This window comes from Grus americana, chromosome 1, assembly GCF_028858705.1.
Source record: "Grus americana isolate bGruAme1 chromosome 1, bGruAme1.mat, whole genome shotgun sequence".
Classification (NCBI taxonomy): Eukaryota; Metazoa; Chordata; class Aves; order Gruiformes; family Gruidae; genus Grus; species Grus americana.
Genome location: NC_072852.1, coordinates 147,504,965 through 147,524,593, shown reverse-complemented (window position 1 = coordinate 147,524,593; position 19,629 = coordinate 147,504,965). Strand labels below are relative to the sequence as shown.

General features: G+C 34.9%; 1 protein-coding gene across 9 annotated transcripts in view; it reads left to right on the top strand.

Moving 5' to 3' along the window:
- Positions 1-19,629, top strand: part of REV1 (REV1 DNA directed polymerase) — a 64,563-nt gene that overhangs the window by 23,791 nt on the left and 21,143 nt on the right. For 4 of the 9 annotated variants that reach the window (XM_054813685.1, XM_054813688.1, XM_054813684.1 and 1 more), the window contains 8 exons: positions 2,354-2,503; positions 4,626-5,338; positions 7,218-7,325; positions 8,815-8,931; positions 13,633-13,765; positions 14,767-14,895; positions 15,558-15,712; positions 18,079-18,198. In XM_054813685.1, the coding sequence (XP_054669660.1) occupies positions 2,354-2,503; positions 4,626-5,338; positions 7,218-7,325; positions 8,815-8,931; positions 13,633-13,765; positions 14,767-14,895; positions 15,558-15,712; positions 18,079-18,198 (1,625 nt within the window). Of the gene's footprint in view, positions 1-2,353; positions 2,504-4,625; positions 5,339-6,315; positions 6,443-7,217; positions 7,326-8,814; positions 8,932-11,822; positions 12,134-13,632; positions 13,766-14,766; positions 14,896-15,557; positions 15,713-18,078; positions 18,199-19,629 lie in introns of those variants that run through there. The other 5 variants (XM_054813687.1, XM_054813689.1, XM_054813690.1 and 2 more) reach the window with 5 other exon arrangements.

Genomic DNA, 19,629 nt, shown 5'->3' with positions numbered 1-19,629 from the left:
GGGCAACCTGATCTAACTTTAAAGATAACCTGCTTTGAGCAGAGTTTGGACTACAGACCTCTAGAGGTCCTTTCCAGCCTAATTTTTGTAGTGATTATGAATTCTGTGATCCAGGGAGTGTGGAGTGGGGAAAGATGTTGAATGATGAATAGGATTCCTATTGATGCATCTTAATTGAAAAAAAAAAAAAAAACAACAAATCAACTATGTATTGATCTAGTAATGCAGCTACTCCAGTAGCTAAAATCTTAGCATGAACAAGATGTTAAATAAATGGGGGGGGGGGAGGGGGGGTGGGTATCATCTTGAAACTGCAGTAGTGATGTTGAAGTATTACCTGGGTTGTTATGCGCCCAGGTTCACACAATGATATGAAAGAAACAGTCTAACCAGACGTTATAAAAGCTTAGTTGCTACATCACCACTTTCTGTACAAGAAAGCTTTGTAGCTCTACCGTGTGTATTTTTAACTCTGGCAATGTTTAATGTAAGTGATGTTCCTTTATGAATGCTATATATTTGTGTATCAAACAGTATTTAATTGATAGATTTTTAAGGCTGTTTTTACTATCCCATTCCCATAGAAACCTTACCAAGTCTCTATGTGTATGCTAACTAGTTTTATCTAATTGGGAAATGTGATCTTCCACTATATTCTTCTCTAATTGCAGCAAGAAAGCTCCTAAGGGCTTCTGTTCCACTGTCCAGCTCCCTTGACAGTAGTACAGATTTGAGCTAGTTAAAAAGCACATCTCCAAGAGAAAGCATTCAGGTGTTGAAGAACAGAAAAACAGTATCTGTCACTGAGCTAAATTATCTTTAAAAATTTGAATCCAATTGTATCTTCAAAACTGAACACTAATATTAAGCTTTTTTGATATGAGAGGGGTTCTTGTGCTGAAAGAAGTTTCAGCATCTCTGACCCAGTGTTCAATATGAAGAGTTGTATATGAAGAAGAGGTGGAGCATAGGCTGGGAAGGCTGTTATCTCTACTGCCGGCAACAGTCATCAAGATGGAGAAACGAAATCACGCTGTGGTGTATTTTTGAGAGGATTCCACTTCAAAGTCCATGACTTCCCTACGGAATTTAGCAGTTATTGAAGTATAATTGCAGTTTCAGTGGAAGAAGAAAAATAAGAGGGAGTGTGCTGGTTTTGGCTGAGTTAATTTTCTTTCTAGTAGCCGGTATAGTGCTGTGGTTTAGATCTAGTATGAGAATAATGTTGATAACACACTGGTATTTTTAGATGGTGCTAGGTAGTTGTAGTGCTTACACTAAGTCAAGGACTTTTCAGCTTCTCATGCCCTGCCAGGTGCACAAGGAGCCAGGAGAGCACAGCCAGGACAGCTGGCCCAGACTGGCCACATGGATATTCCCTGCCATAGAACGTCATGCTCAGCATATAAACTGGGGAAGCCGCTTGGAGGCAGATTTGCTGTTCAGAAACAGACTGGGCATTGGATTTTTTTTATTTTTTTTCCTTTCACATGTGGTGAGCAATTGCATTTGTGCATCACTTGTATTGTTATTATTTTTAGTACTATTATTATTATTCTCTTCCTTTGTTATCCTGTTAAACTGTCTTTATCTCAACCCACGAGGTTTTTTTCCATTCTCCTCCCCATCCCCTTGGGGAGGGAGGAGTGAGCAAGTGGCTGGGTGGTGCTTGGTTACCTGCTGGGGTTAAACCACGACAGGGAGATACAGTGGAACACATAGGACAGAACTGGAATGATTGTGGTAGATATTTATGGAAGGTCTGTTTGGAAATTATTCTTCTGTCTAGCTTTCTTCAGTGGATTTTCTCACAAGAAGGGGTAATTATCCTTTTGGAATGGAAAAAGTAGTTTCTCTTTAATAGTGAACCACACCCTAGCTTACCTCTTTCAAATTCTACCCAAATTTGCTTGGAACACATGCATTTGCACTGTTCCAAGTTAAAGAGCCCAGTCAGCAATGTTCAGTTAGAATAACCTGGACCACTCACTTTTTTTCTTTTTTTTTTTTTTTCTTTTTTGACTGGGCATTGTTTGTTTTGGTTTTGAAATTAAATATTTGGGTTTTGTGTGTGTCAATTTGAGAAGAGAAATAGATGTAGATGACTGACCAACACAACTGTGCAAATATCTTTTAAGGTACCAGTCACCACATCACAAATTACTTTTCAGTTCAATCCAGTTAGCAGTGGGAAAGGAGTTTTGGAAGGGACTGCAAGTACATGTAGCAGAACAGCAAAAGATAATGACCAAAGTAATAGTTTATTGTACATTAGGTATTTTTTGGCATAGAAAGTTGGATTTTTTTAAAAATGTCTTAAATAGTAACCTGTTCCTTTTTTTTTTTGTTTCAGCATTAAAGCTGGACGTCTCCTCTCATACATTCCGTATCAGCTTTACACAAAGCAGTCAAGTGTTCAAAAAGGTCTCAACTTTAATAGCATATGCAAACCTGAAGATGCCATGCCAGGTCCAAGCAATATCGCTAAAGATCTCAACAGGGTGTAAGTATTTCTGATCTTCTAATGCAGATGCTAGTCGTTCAGCCATAATGGGTTAGCATTTATAACTATATATCATTTTTAAAATTCATTTCAGCTTTATAAGAGGTAAGCTCTGAGGCACTGACATTTAAAAATAAGGTATAGCTATATAAATAATTGAGAACAGAACTACAGTTACCTTGACTGCAAGGCTTATCTCTAGTCCTTGGACCACACTTTGCTTGATAATGTGACCTAGGAGTCCTAGGATGTAGCATATGTTTATGGAAGCAACAGGCATACATTAAAGGATTCTAACTAATGACACTGAAAAGAGGGCTTCATTTCAAAAACAAAAACCTGGTATGATTTCATTACTTTTGCTAAAGGTGCCTGGGAACAAATGTAAATGCATACTAGTTGTTAAGTTCTTTCTTTAGCTTCTTTAAAAAAAAAAGTCACAGCGTACCTTATGTGTGCTAACACCAAAGTTTAAGTCTTTCTCAAGAGAGAAGATGGATTAAAAAATCCTATTACAATATAATAAATTCTCCTAAAAGACCTTGAGAAGGGAATAGAACAGAAAGCACCAGCAAAACTCTTAACTGGCAGAGGAATTGGAATTTGGAAAGAAACCTTCCACTTGAACAGACTATTCTGTAGATTTTTTAAGAGGGTTCCTGCATCTTTTTCAGAAGCACATTTGGTGTTTAGAAGCAAGAACCATAAAATTATAGAATGATTGAGTTTGGAAGAGACCTCTGGAGGTAATCTGGTCCAACGCTACTGCTCAAAAAGGAGCCAAAGATACTGTACAAGATGCTATACTTTCTGATTTGTAATGGTGATCTGTGGTCTTCCACAGTCCACTGATTTATTTAAAATCCAGTTCTGCATAATGCTGAGGAGACTTTACTACATGAATGGGATTTGTCTATATTTAGGAAAAATAAAATCAATGCCATAAAATTAATATCCTAAGCAGTATTTCTTACCCATATTTTAAACAATGAGTGATACAATCACTGTCGCCTCTTATGATTGCATTGTTAATGTTTTTTTAAAAAGAACAATATTGAGACTTCAAAAAATATCAATTTCGTCTGAAAAGCGTGGGTTTAAAAGCCTGCCCTATCCACTGATACTAAATATGTACCAGTGGATATACCACTTGCAACCATGCAGCTCCTCAAAAATACAATGTTTAATATAGTTTATGATTGTGATAATATTAATCAAATTGTCACAGTTAATTTGCTTTCTTGTTGCACTGGTATATTGGATAGCTAATTATTTCCCACCTTTTTTTGTGTACTTAAATTGCTAGCTTTGGGAGTTGGGAGCGATGGTTGGGATTTTTTCCAGCAGATCAAGAGTATGCTCAACTCTTCAAGACTTTGTTTTTAATTCCACTTAGGGTTTGTTACAGAGTTAATTTTTTGAATTAAAAATTTGCCTCTACACTGTCAGAGTAAATGTAAATTGTCAGTGCACTTGTAGCAGAATACTTTGGTTTATATACTTAAAAGATGAAAAGTAGTTTGGGGTTTTGTCAAAAGCTAAGAATTAAGAACATGTTTGATTTATAGAACTTGAACAGATTTTTCCTTGAGAGAAGATAAAGTAAATCTAACACATTAATCTAAAATAATTTTGTAAAAAATAGAAGTTTTCTGTGCCTACTTTCTTTTTTCTTTTTTTTTGTTTGTAACTACATAAGGAAAATGACATCTCTTGATAAAAAGGTAACTCCTGATGGTTTGTATATTCCTGCACCATTTATGCTGTCCATGGTAGTACAGTTCTGTTAACAATAAATACTTATTGTAATTCGATTGGAGACTGCTGGTCAAATTAAAGGCCTTGGAAATAGCTTTTCTGATATCACTCCCCTGTAAACTCCTGGTAGTACTGCGTTAATAATACACCAAATACATGAAATCTTTTGTACAACAATACAGTATTTTGTGACATTGAGAGAATATGGCTCAGAGTTTGAGATAATTGTCTTGAGAATGTAAAAACTACTCAAGTATATACTGATAAAAATTAGGAAGATAAATACTTAGCACTTGAAATGACCTGTAAATGTGCCCTTTTTTTTTAGGAAAGATATGTTATTAAATAATCATATCTGTTTCAGAAATCATATTAAAAAGTGTGAGATGGAAAATGAGATGACACCCAATGGAATAAGTAGCTGGAATGAAGAAGAGGAAGAAGAAAGTGACGATTTTGGATTTAAGGAGCTGGAGGAGATCCTTCCTGGACGGAAACAAAATGGGATTCAGTCTCACAAAGACAGCACTGCCATTTTTAACGGACACACACACACTTCTACCAGTGCCTTAAAGACACAGGATTGCTTGGTGCCCTCTGGCAATGGTGTTGCAAGTAGGTTCTCTCCAGGCCCTGTGCAGGAGGAGGGGAAGACTGAAAAAGGCATGGTTGACTTTAGAGACTGCACAACGCAGCAGTTGCAGCAAAGCAACAAAAATACAGACTTTTCATGGAATCCACATAGGACTATGAGTAATTCATCCTCATCTTCATCTTTGCACAGTAATGCTAAAATAAATGGTGCTCACCACTCCACTGTTCAGGGGCCTTCAAGCACAAAAAGCACTTCTGTACCTACTCCTAGCAAGGCAGCTTCCTTACCTGTGTCCAAACCTTCAGATTGTACTTTTATTTCTGATTTCTATTCACATTCAAGACTGCATCATATATCAACATGGAAGTGTGAATTGACAGAGTTTGTCAACAACCTGCAGAGAAAAAACAGCGGTGTCTTTCCAGGAAGGGAAAAATTAAAAAAATGGAAAGCAGGCAGGTCTGCACTTAAAACTGACACAGGTAGATACTTGTTTAAGAAGGTTTATGTTGAGAAGGTTCCTTATATCTTTGTACATTAAATGTCTAACTGAGACTAAGTAGGTTAGTATTCAGTATTCACATTATAGTCAGGCTATCTGGAAAAGCTTGGTGACTTTGATGCACTGAAAACTAAAGGATCCAACTGCTTTTGGTTTTGATTGTTTGGGCTATTTAACTTAAAATGTGACTTAATGTGATACTCTGGGTTATATTCAATTCTTCCTTGTAGAAATAATATTCCTGAGTTTACCAAGATATGTGGATTGATCAAGGGAAAAAATACTATTTATATATTCATTTAAATACACAAGCCTATAATTGCTGTTTGAAAATCTAAAGGGAAAAAAAAAACCAGAAGAAAAAAGAAAAAAACTTGCTGCTTATAGTTCAGTTTGAAAAATTTTAAAAATGAGTAACATTTGGAAGTGAACTAAAAATATCTTCTTTTTTTTTCTTTTTTTCTTTTTTTTTTTTGTTTGTCTTCTTAGTAAGAGTTTTATATACCTCTGGGTCTGTTTAAATGAGTAACAGTGTCAGTTGAGACTTCTGAACCTGGCTTGTGACAGAAATGTTTTATGTCATTACATCAAAAGCCAAAATGAAAAAATACGTGTAATGCATGAGAGGCAAAGTGTTACAAGTATAGCTAAAGTATTTTGCATCTTTAGAATCTCTCATTTACAGTCTTATTCAATTAAAAGGCTAGCTCTGTACCAGCAAAGAGATTCTGACTCTGTTGTGCTGTAAAAATAATCACTTGTAATCATATGAAAATATGCTTGATGATAAATTACTACATCCTAAAAAATTGTTAGATAAATAACTGATTCTGTGTTTATGCTAGGACACCCCAGTTATAAAACATGTTAGCTTACAAACTACCTTAATGTGTATTTTTTCCATCAAAATATGATTTAAGCTAATATATTTTTATTTTCTCTTTGATTTGGCCTAGAGTATTCAAATAGTTAATGACTGTTTCAGTTGACAAGTAGCAACTTCTTAAGCATTAAGTTGATCACTTGATTTGTAAATATGCCCTTTATAGGACAGCCCTTATTTTTCAAAGAATGAATTCAAATGGTAAGTTACTAAAAACAGAAAAACATTTCTCTGATTACTCAGCAATTAACTCAGATGTAAAGCAGAACAATTCACTTGATGTATTGTAGTATTTTTTCACTGTTACACTTTATGCATTGTTTGAATTAAGATTTTTTTTGTTTGTTTTGTTGGGGTTTTTTGTTAGAGCATCTTCTGGTAGGTCAGCAACATAGACGTGCATACTTGAACTTCTAGAATACTCGACAAAAGTTTTTGTAGTGCTTTAGGCATGTAAGTTTTTCAGTCTGGAGCTGTCTTGCTCATCTGTTGAATGTTTGCATGAGTGTAGGTACAGCAATGACAAAATCCAGTTGCATGGGAGGTTTAAAACTAATTTTGGTGTGTTACATGAAGAATTAATGGTAGCTCTTAGTGCAGCTAAACTTTTTTTATCTTTTGAAGAGTCTTGTGATTGATGAACAAAAAGACATGAAGTTCTCTGTTTCAGATTCAGTGTTAACATAGCAAAATTAAGATCTTGCATTGGGAGAACTTGTTAGGTAGAAGGTGTTAATTATGAGAAAATAAAATAGACAATTTAAGTTGATGCATTGTTTAGGCTCTTTGTCTACTGTTTATGTTTACATTTCTCTGAGAATTTTGTAAATGTGAGTATCTTTTTTGTGAGAAGAAACAAAAATCTTTATATTTTAAGGTGGTAAAAACTTGATAATAGTCGTTGATGACTACTGTGAGTAGTACCAAAGGGTATAAATTAGGGTTCAAGTTTTCTGTTGGTGTATCTTCATACTAGGTAATGTGTCTGTTGCGAGTTCAGCCAAGCCACAGAGCTGTATAATGCACGTGGATATGGATTGCTTCTTTGTGTCTGTGGCTATCCGAAATAGACCAGATCTCAAAGGTCAGTATTTAATTCTACGTGTTACAGTTTACTCAGTTGAGCCTTTAAAAGCAAAACCAAACTTGCACACTTACAAAATGAACTTTGCATGTTAATCTTCTTTCCTGGCATCTTTGATAGACCACGCAACTTTCATATTCCTGCTTACTTTCTCACAATCCAAAAGCAAGTGGAAGAGAGAACTGGAATTCTCCTTGCTGTCTCCTTTCAATATCTAAAGTAAGAAGAGAGAAGTAAAATCTGGAGTAACCATTCTCTATAATATTGCACATATCTTATTGAAACTTAAATCTGCCATATTAGAAATGGGAGATCAAATTCTAGTTGTACCGAAAGTGGGTTTTGGTCACTCTCTGTTAAAAAAAAACAAAACACAACCAGTAATTTTCCTGAAGTAATGTAACGAGATTTGTTTAAGTAGAAAAGTAGAAAAGTCAAAGCTGAGAATTAATTGTCTCTTTGCCTGATTCATCTTTTTCAAGGGAAATTTGCTTCTCCTTCCCTTTTCTGTCTAAGCTCTTACACATGTATTGTAAGACCAGGAGGATGAAGCAATTCAGTTGGCATTTAGAAGACCAAGTTGTGTGATCATCCTTAGGGCATAGGAAGAGTTAGCGAGTTTTGGTGGGTTTTTTTACAAGTGTACAGTTCAGAAATGGAGATGCTAGTTGTTCTGTGCAAACACTGAACTTTGGTGATGCACAAGTCTGAAGATTTGGTGCAGTGGTGACCATCTGACACCCAGCTATCATAGACCTTGGGAAAGAAGAGTAAGCTTTATATACAATTCCTTTGCTCTCTTCTGTCCAAAGGCAGGAGCAACTGTATCAAAGACACTCCTGATATGTTTGGGTCTTTAGAACTTTATTTCCTGCCAAGTTTCAAATTCCATTATTGGAATATAAAGAACCTAGGACTTTTCTGCAGTTATTTTTTCTGTTCCACGGAAGTCTGCCAGAACTTTCAGTGCATAAATTAGTTTCCTGTAGAAAAATTATGGAGGTGTTGGTATTACTAAAAAGTCAAAAGTTTACTAAAGATTTTATTTGGTACAGTTAATTAAACAAGTGGAACTGAGTGTGTTGGTATGTGTATACTTTTCTAGTTTACTTAAGCTAATAAACATGATAAAGTATTTAAAATCAGTACAGTGTTTGCTTTGTCTTAAACTAATGAATCATTAGGGCATTGGTGAAGTTTCACAGCTTCCATTTATACTTGTTATTAAAGACAAACTAGTATGGCTCTGTTTTAACTCTTTAAAAGCTTTTCTTCTTTACACATGACTGCAATTAAGGCAGCAAATTCATAGTCACAATGCAAAGTTGCTTTCATAGCTGTTTCCTCCTTAATGCTGTAAGAGTGTATAAGCTTAAAATAAATTATAAAAAAAAAACAGACATCTTTATGATCTTACCATAGTTCTATTAATAAAATGTAAGCTATTACAGATGTTGACTTATTAAGTACATGCATTTCTTCTCCATAGGAAAACCAGTAGCTGTTACTAGTAACAGAGGTGCAGGAAAGGCACCACTGCGCCCTGGTGCAAACCCCCAGCTTGAACAGCAATATTACCAGAACAAGCTATTGAATGGCAAAGCAGGTACAGATAAGTCATCTGTCTGTTTGTTTGTCTATATGTTTTTAGTTTTTGATATTGAATACTTTTTCCTTAAAGTTTATTAATAAAGTGCAAAGTGGGTGAATTTGTTTTTTTCACATGGGGGATTTCAGAAAGGAAATATTTTTGGACAACATGGTGCTTTGTGGCCTCAGTAATAACATGCCACTATGACTTCTTGTTTTGTTAGCTTTACTTAGTATGAGTGAATTATTTTAGAGTATTTTTTAGGTATACTCACTTTCATTGAGGTTGAGTATAAGATACAATGTTAAGTAGTTTTTTAAAATAAGAAATAAATACAGCTTGTCTGGGATCACTTTGTTCTGAGTTCTGAGTAATTGTATTCTAGAGAAGAAGGTACAAAAATAAATTTTAAAAGGCTATTAATTTTTTTTTACTATAAAAGTAGAAATGACAGCACACGGCCAGTGAGAAACTGATTGTTTGAAGTTGGCTTTTGAATTGCATGTGTACAGTATCTGTGTACAATGAGTTAATTTGGGTGGTTCTTAGAGCATTTTAGGTTTCTGGAAAGTCTGTGCAACTTCCATGAGTTCTGTTTCTTCAGTACTTTGTTTCCTCAAAACCAAGGCATCTGTTGTAGTTTGAGAATTCCTTACTCAGATATTTGTTACTTTCTGTGAACTGAAGTAGTAGTACACTAATGTAAACAAAACATACTTTCACCAACAAGTTTTATTATACTGCCTGAACTGCATTTAGTATGAGAAAGTATATTGCTAAACATTGGCAACTTGTTTCTCTTTTTTTCTCTAGCAGTCTGGTTAATCAGCTTGAAACTGATTAGTTTACCACGAAGTTGGTAAAAAGTGTGTATAGAAGGGGCAGCTGCTATTTAATTTCAGTTCGGATTTGGAAGTTGAGTTTCTCTTTTGCCCCTTGTATATGCACTTTTTACCAACCTTGTGGTAGCAAGTACTATTGTTACAAAGTTTACACTTCAGTGAGTTATTTTGTTGAAACAAGAAGTAGAAAAAGGTTGTTCTTCCCTGGTTGTTTCTGAAATGTTAGTACTTAAGAAAACCCCAACTAATAAATTCTCCTAATTTTCAAAGACTTTTGGAAACAAGGTATTATAGAAAGTAATGCCGTTTTATATGTCTTTTTGCTGTAGTTTAAGAACACTTCAAAACTGAGGTAGAATATATGTTTGTGGAACCCATTGGCCTTTAACTTTTTAAGGACTTTTCAGGATGCTCCAGGCTTAGCTTCTGCTGTGTTGTTTGCAGTGCCATATATAAGTGCGTTGCAAAGATAGCTGTGGTTTTTATGGAGTTGGATTTTCTGTAGTATAGCTTGTGTATGAACTATTTTTTGGTAGTTCAGTTTTTTATACAGTGACTTCATAACTTTTATTACGACCTTACACTGGATAAGAGTGTGACTTCATACAATCAAGTGATGCTTGGAGAGTGGGCAGTTAAATTACAGAAGTGTAGCTGATATCTAGCATGTTCTTTGTGAATCACAAATTCAGTAGTATCTCTTCTACTATATTTGTTGCTTAAGAGTACAGCAGATTTCAGCCTCATTGTAGAACAAACTCAGTTTCTTACTGCAGCAGCTTTTTCTGAATATCCACACATTCATTTCTTTAACTTCAGCATCCAATCTCACTGGCTTGCACACAGGCAGGCAGCTAGCTCTTCCTTTCTTGATAGATTGTACAACCTGTTTTGGTGAAAGGATTTTTTCCTAACTCTCTTTTTATGGTCTCTATCTCATTAGTTGCAGTTCATATTATTTTTTAGTCTCTTTATTAATTTTTATCTCCATGTACGATGTTTTTATCAACAAAAAGACAATCTGTTGTTTCTGCTTGCGTTCTCATAAGTACATGGCTTGTCTTCCTTTTGGGGAAAAGAAATTACGTTTAGTTATGGTCTTAGATGAAAAGATGAAATTGCAGGTTAGGCTTTTCTAACATTACAGTATCTTAAAAAGTGTATGTGAAACACTTCACTGCATGCGTTTAATTGTGCCATGCCAGAGGTAAATATGGCCCCGTAGGTACATTTATCACATGGAAGAGTACTTTTTCTAAAATATCAAAATACAGAATGCTAAATTATACTGTTAAATGTACACAATTCTGTTTGGGGACATGTTATATAAATGAAATAAAAAGGTAGTTGGGACCAACTTTGAACATGAGCGTATTTTTTACATCCATGCTTCAATGTGGAACCCACTTCATTTTTTGATGCTTCATGCTTTCCAGGCTGTTCTCTGATTTTGCCTTCTCCAGGTCTTGCTTATTAGAAAAAATGTTCCAAATTAAAAAAAAAAAAGTTTAAAAAATTTAAACAAAACCCTTATCACTTTTGACCAAATACTGAATTCTGCTGCTTCACCTACTTCTTTTTTTTGCAAATTACTTCTTTAGTGATACTGGTTCCTGCCTTTTATCTGCATTGCTAGACAAATATCTAGTGTCAATAGAATCTTGAATCTTTTATGGAATACTTTCTTTTTCTTGTTTGAATTCATCCAAAATGTATAACTTCTAAATTTAAAAACTTGCTTTCATTCTCACCCTAAATCTCCAAATTGGAGATAGCCTTTCTGGGTAGTAGAAATTACTTCTCTACATACATGCCATCTTTAACATTCATGTTCTAAAGATAGAAGATTAACATATGTTAATCAGGATTCATAGTTTGGGGTCTCTTTTCCATGGCCAGGATGCCCAAGATGTGAATGTTTTCTAGGCTTCCTTTCCCTCAACCCTACTATCTCCCTTTTTCATTCTAAAGAGCAGCAGATTTTAACCATCATATTAGTCACAGATTTATTCTCAGCGATTTCTTTTTCACAGACTTGGGTCCTGGCCTCTGATTTCTCCATCCGTTGCTCCACATTCACCATGTGCCTGTCTAGTTTCCCAGCTTTTGATGAGAGGTTCTCTACCTTACCTTCCATTGAGGACAATGTGTTCTGCATTGCCCTGAATTTCACATGAAGTGACTCCATCAGCTCATGGGGGGATCTGCTCTGCTGCGATGTGGAAAAAGTCGACGAGTCCAATGAAGATAGACAAGATGACATCATCATCTCAGGCCAGGGCACAGGAAGGCATGGACTAAAGAAATTGTTCTTGTCATTCTTATCTTTATTTGGGGCATAATTTTGCTCTAATTTTCAGTTGCAGACATCTTAGGTAACTCACTGAGCTCATCATATATTAAAATATTTAAGACATAAGAAGGTGCACAAATTTAGCAGAAATGCTGAATAAAAGCACTTTTTCGCATGAGTCAGGCTCTACCCGTGCTGTCTCCACTCACTCATTACAAAACTTTCTCTAGTCTGATAACTATTCATATGTGCACATAGCACCATGTTTCCTTTCAGTCAAATTGTCAGTAAGTTGTTAGTAGCATGAAATATAATTAGGCACTGTGGCGCTCTGAAGAAAACTCCCTGTTTATTATATTACAAAGGTGTATGGTATTAAATAGACTACAGTAATGAAAAAGAACTATAACATACATATTGGATTTCATTTTTACTAAACAGAAGCTTTTTGTCTGTATGATACCTTGTTGTTTTGATTCTGATGGGGAGTTTGGGAGGGCATAGTAGCTTTTGCATCTAGCCATTTTTTCAGGCTGATCTATATTTAGAGTACAGGCATGTATCCTTCAGGGTTTACATAGTGTAAAAACTGAAATAGAGAGGAATAGAAAATGCTTTACTTGATTCCAGTATTCAGTGTCACAGAATTCTGTTCTAGTACCTAGTATGCAGTGGGCCTGGAGGACTCTCTACAATTTATCTAAGACCATGCAGTAAAGTTTTATAGAATTAGGGAAGGTCTGTCTCGTTTTAAGTCTGGGATTGCAGTATTTTTAATTGTATCATTTTGATCCAAGATAAATTTATGGTGATATTTGAAAGAAGTTGACATATCCTAAGAAGAGATTTATTAGGAAGTAAGAGCAGAAGTTTTGTCAATTTGTTAAAAGAAATAGAAGTTTCTAGCTAGTGTTTTTTAATTTAAGCTAATTAGCATTCTGGTTATTATTTCACTTCTTAAAAATCACTTTGTGGTATCTAGATTATTAGAAATATAGTTTTAAGTAAGGAGTTGTAAGTATGATAAAAAGTGGGTTTGTATTCTGAATTTAATTTCTGTGTTCTGCTGGTAGTTGTGCTTTTTGTAAAAAGGAGTGTGGCTAAGTGTCTTGTGCAGCCAAGCAGTTGGTAAATTTTTGAGTGTCTTTTATTTGTTACAGGGTATGGTTATAGCAGTGATAGCAGTTAGCCTCAAGTGTTTAATCATTTTTATTGTCATTAAAGCTGAGATCAGTCTTATGTTACGATATGGTGTATGTAGTCACCAACAAGCTGCTGTCTACTAATTTGGGGGAAAACAGAAACAGAATTTTTCTGTAGCCTAATATTCTTCTTAGTAATATATACAGACCTGTCTGCAGAGAGAGAGTATGATGAGGGGAGGGGAGAGTGTCTCTGGGTTGTTGGTTTTTTTTCTGGACCATGATATGAATCAATATAGTATTAAGAACCTCTTCATCAACAGGTAGCAGTATAGAAATTGTATAAAATAAACCCCATAATTTTTATTTTATTTGCATTCATTCTGTTGAACTCTGAAGAAAAATAACATAAACCCAAATATAAATATTATTTTCCAAGCAGAAATTAGAGTACCTGATAAGCTGGACTCATCAGTCTGGGAGCATCCAGATTGCACACATGTGAATGGAGCTGACTTCGATCTCACTGTACTGTCCATGGCTGAAATAGCTTCTTGTAGTTATGAAGCCAGGTAGGTAAAAGTTACCTATCAGGTTGCTTGAAAATGTCATACTGATAGGCATAAAATGTCCAAAAATAGCAGTTAAATTAGTTTCTTTAAATTTGTCTAGAGAGGAATTTTTTTTTTATATTTGGAGAGGTTGTAGTTATATAGGTTATTAGAATTTAACACAAGATTTTCTCAATGGATGCTGCTGCTTTTTAGACACTGCTTAATAGCTCTCAACTTAACCTGCGTGTTACTTGAAACAAAGCCTATTAAGGAAACCCTTATGTCATTCAATGTGATATTGCTGATTTCATAATGTTATCTTCACCTTTTTGTATAAAAATTGCATTCTTTAATGGAATTAAGAACAGTTTGTCACTGAAGTTTTTAGTTAAAATCAGACAGTATGATTACTAAACTTAAAACCATTTCTTGCACAGATTATGTTGAGCATCCCCAATAACACATCTTATAAATGTTCAGAATATGAAACAACTTGTTATAAATATAAGCACAATGTTAGAAATACAATTTTCTTCCCCAATGGAAATAATACTCCAGAAATTATTCCTTCATTGGAACCTTTCTCAAGCATGCTAGGATAGGCAGACTTATATTTGTATCTCAAAAAGTTAGAGTTTGTTTATTTATTATGGAAGCATAATTTTGTTAGCTTGCACAGTGGATTATAAGTTCCAGTTACCTTAGTCACCGTAGTATATGCAGGGGTTTAATTTGAAACAGAAGACAGCAAGTGGTGCTTTCTGGAGACACTGTCTTAAGCATGTTCCCAAAGGCAGGCTGTCCGTGCCGCATGCCTGAATATTATGCAGCTGATTCAAATACTCTATTTGCAGTTATTTTTCTTGCCTATTAAATTGCTAGCAGTTGGACTAAATTCCTTTTTATTGATAATTCATTTTTGTGGGAAAATACAAATCCTTTATTTGGAAATACCCCGTATTAATTTGTGGAAAAGTTGGTACTGTGTTTATTTGAGTTTTTTTATTATTTAATTTTAGACAAGTCGGCATAAAGAATGGAATGTTTTTTGGCCAAGCAAAAAAGTTGTGTCCAAATCTTCAAGCAGTTGCGTATGATTTTGATGCATACAAAGAAGTTGCACGGACAGTATATGAAATATTAGCAAGGTAATGTGCTGTTTGTTTACATGATCTTTCATGGTAAGGTTATCAAGCATATTTTGTTTGCCACTGCTGAATGCCATTATTCAATTTAGTATTTTCATCTCCATGTTATTCTTTGGCTTCAGTAAAGCCATTCCTATTTGAGGTCTTCCTTTTGTAGTACTTTTGTTGAGCACCATGCTTCTGAGCATTCTTTTATCTTGAAGCCTAATCCTGTAAACAGTCAACATCTGACTTCCAAAGGAGTCATTGTTAAATTTTTTTACTGATAGCACTATGAGAAGCAGATCCCTGCTTAGTAGTGAGATTCTTCCAAGAGGGTTTTTTGAGTAACTTAAGAATGGGTTATTGGAGTAATATCTATTAGAAACTACTTTCTGGTTTAAAATGCACTTAAATAAAACTGGAAATTTGTTATTGTGAATGAAAAACAAGTATTCAACTCCTTCTCCAGCTGTTCATTTAAAATCATGATGCATGTTGAAGTTAGTCCTACATTAGTAATGTTACTGTAATTTGCTGTAATTTTTAATATGTAAGTGATGTGTGATACCAAATAAGCAGGGAAATGCCACCACAAAAGGAAGACTTTATTTGCTACATATTTGTTTTAACAGATGGTGAGCTGTTGCTGGTGTTTCACCTCCTTTACTTTGTGTTGATAGCTATACTCATAACATCGAAGCAGTCAGTTGTGATGAAGCTCTAGTAGATATCACTGAAATCCTTACAGAGACGAGATTGACTCCTGATGAACTTGCAAATGCTATCCGCACCGAAATCAAAGCCCAAACTAAATGCACTGCTTCTGTTGGGATGGGTACGTACCTCATTTCATTTCTGTTTACAAGGAGTATTGTTAGGTGCATAAAAGCTACGTAAGATTGATAAAACTCTCTTTGTGTGATATGGAGCATATTGCCATTTACATTAAATTAGTGTAAATAAAAATGCAATAAAATCTTCATGAGTGGAAAGTTTTAAGCAAAAACTTACAAAATTGCTATCACTTCTCCTTTGTTATCTGAACAGTATGCTAAAATCCCCATCTGATTATATTCTTAGATTCATTTTTATGAAGTGCTGCTGTATTTTTTCAGTAAATAGAAAAATGAGTGCAGATTCTGTTCCTTATCAGAGATAGCACTGTTTACAGGATGGCATGATTTGGCATAATTATTAGATGGTATTGAAAGCGAAGATTTGTGTGATTTGTAGTAGGTATTGTGTATGAAATCACACAGCTGAAAAGACTTTCTTGATTTCTTTTCACTTGGCCCCTTCCTTTCTCCTTTGTTTTTGTCCCTAATTAATACTAGAGTTGAGCATCTGTAAATAAATATACTGAGTGTATTTAAGTATATGAAATCCACTTGTGAGACACGCTGAAATTCATTACTGTAAGCAGAATTCTTCCTTTATTTCTTATAATATCATAGTAGAGACTGTAATTCCCTGGATTCCTGTTTGTGTCTTGTTTTGTCTTGAAACACATTTGTAATCTCTTTTATATGCTTATTTAGTGTGTTTGCTTTTTCTGCAGAAAGAGCAGAATTAGTTTTTAAAGCATTATTTTCTAATCCGATACCGTAGTTCTCTTACTGATTGAAAGAGACAAGTATCTATGAGCATTTTTTTTCTAATAATCAATTTATGTGAGATATTGGAAAATAATTTTGGTATCCTTTCTAGAAATTCATATGGTAGCTACATGAGAAGGACTTTGTCTTTTCACTCATCATTCATCATTAAGTAAATAAATCATAGGAAACAATTGTACTATTACATGAATGTGGAGACTTTATTTCAAAAACATGGTCTGCCAGAAACATACATCTTGTGTAAGTGATTGATATGTTGCCCAATGGGAAAGTTGTACCAATATAATGTAAATTTGAATAGATACTGTTATACTCTTGAGATCTCCTCTCAACACTGTTGTCTGATTAGAGATAAATTAAAGAAGGACACGCTTATGCCAGTTGAATAAATTTAATTTTTACCCTAGAGATTTTAGTGGCTTAACTAAACTGATTTAAACAATGCTAGTGGAAGATTAAACACTCATCTATAAACATCCTGTATCTTGGTTTCTCATTTGTTAAGTGAGGTATTCATTTTTTCCTGCTTCACTTCAGTGTTGTGGGAATAATACATTGCAGAAGGTAAATCACTGAGATTTCATGGCATTAGAGGCTATGTTGGTACGTTTGATAGATTAGAAGATCAGAAATCTTCAGTACTCTATAGACAAAACATGGATCCCCAAAGTTAAATAGGAAATTGAATGAGGAATCTGTCATTAATTGTTTCATCAATTTAACCTCTCAGGAGAAGCAGTGCCCGTAAAACTCTGGTAGTGTTCTTATTGACTAAAATTTTAGAAGAGACAAAGAGAATGTGAACATAGTGGGAGGAGAACAGCAATAGTAATACACAGTGCTGAGAGCTGTGAATTCCCCTGACCTTTTATTAGTTTGCTTTATCTTAGAACAGGGTGTTTGAGTGGCAGTAATGAGTGTGTTTGGGTATCATTTCAGAGATCTTACTGGCTGAGCATGAATAAGCCTATAAACAGGGAAGAAAAAATTCTGAAATAGGTCTCGGTCCCACCACATTTTATGAGTACATATAGTAATTTAATAAACTCATTGGATTTTTTTAGTCAATACTCAGGCCCAAATATTAGATTAATTCCAGTATTTCACATATAATATACTCGATGGAATTGTCACCTAAGTATTATTTACATTGACCACAGTGGATTTTCTGAGGTTCTGCAGCGTTAAAATATTACACTTCTGAATTTTTTAGCCACTGGCACTTAACTGTTTATCTGTACCTCTACCTGTGTAGAACGTAACCAAGACAAATAAATTCAGTGGTCTTAGTGAAGTGTCCCGCACTTATTTGTTGGTTCTTTTGGGGGTTTTGGTGTTTTTTCTTTGATTAGTTTTAACTTTACAATTGCAGTTACCCCTACAGTTACACTGCTGTAATCACTGTTAGTTGGTAAATTGGAAGTAGGTACTGCAAATATGTATGAATATATTTCATTAAAATCTTTGTAAAAGATAAAGAATTTGACTGCACTTTCTGCATTTCTTCCTTGACTGTTGAACTGTGGCATTCTACTTGAACAGACAGAAGTTACCACCGCCATGCTTTAATTTGTTGTTTTTACAGGTTCCAATATTCTGCTGGCCAGAATGGCAACTCGTAAAGCAAAACCAGATGGACAGTATCACTTAAAACCTGAAGAAGTGGATGATTTTATCAGAGGGCAACTTGTTACCAGTCTTCCAGGTACTCTTTTCTTTTAGAGGACATTTTGGCTCCTGATATTAAAACAGTTTCAGCTACAAATCTGTGTTCTGGATCAAACAAGAATAGATGCTATTCCATGGTTATGATCTGAAAAAAAGAAGATACACTGATTGCAAAAAAATTTCTGAAATTTCTGAAAAGAATTTCTGTGACTTTTTTCTATCTTTGAGAAACATCTTTTTTAGTGAAGAATTTTACAGATTGACACAGCATGATCTACTGTCATACTTGCAGTATATACATATGAAGCTCAGAGTTTAGTATGTTTAGTACCTTATATTCTTTAATAAAATTATCTAGATGAGTAATTTCAAGTGAGTGCTAGCTTGCTGTACCATAATGAATGTAATAAAATGATTAACATTAGGTACTTATCACTGATAGAGGCAAGGTTTGCTTAGAACTGAGAACTAGCCCAAGAGTGTATTCTTTCTAAAAAGGAGTGTGTCAAGTCAGGAGCTGGAAAAAATAGCACAGATGCCATAATAAAACAGAGAATCTATGAAGGGAAAAAAAGGAGAGAGGGGAGTTTGTTTAATCTGTGCTGCATCTAGGAAACTCTGAGCGATTTTGAAGAGAAGGACAGAACAAAAATTAAGAAATAAAATTTGGCAGAGGAGAATTACTAAACTAGATAAATGTTTCTGCTTGCAACATGAGCTGTATTAGAATGGCTGATAGACAGGAAGGTGGAAAGTAAGGCTGCTGTGAGAATATTACTGTTATGCTCTGCATCCAGCTATAGACAGGTTTTGATTCTGGTAGACTTAGAAAACACCTTAGGCATTTGTTACACAGGTAATTATTTTTTTGTGTAAGGGTCATTAGTCAATGGTATGCTGCAAACTGTGTCAGCAGTTCTTTTAAAGAACAACAACAGATTTGTCAAATTCCAACTGTTTTTTGCCTGGTTGTTTGAGGAAATGATTGTGACAATGATTATGATTTATAATTTGCAAGTATGACAGTACTAATAATTTTATGAACTGTTTGGCAGTTTCAGCCAAATCTTACTGAGAGATAGAAGTTCTAATGACATGATGTTTCCACAAGTTTTGTGAAAAATGACAGCTTGACAGAGGAGAGTGATCCAAATGAGTACATCCTTTGAGGGACAGGCAGGCAAAATTCAACTATTGTACATTTTGGCAATAGTTCCCAGTTGTGTATATGTATAGTGAGAGTAGATGTTTTCTGTCCTGCATTCCTTAGATCAGAGAAAGAAGGATATTTCAGTAAGGGAGAAATGGAGTGATTGAGTGAGATGCCTGTGGACATAGAGAAAACGAAGGAAAAAGCTGCAGGGGAGGAAGGAAGCATTTCTGGCCCATAGGTTTTAGGGAAGTTCTCCAAGGCATAGCGGGATTCACAGAGGTGGCAGAGACCTGGAGTTACTGTGCTGGGAGAGTG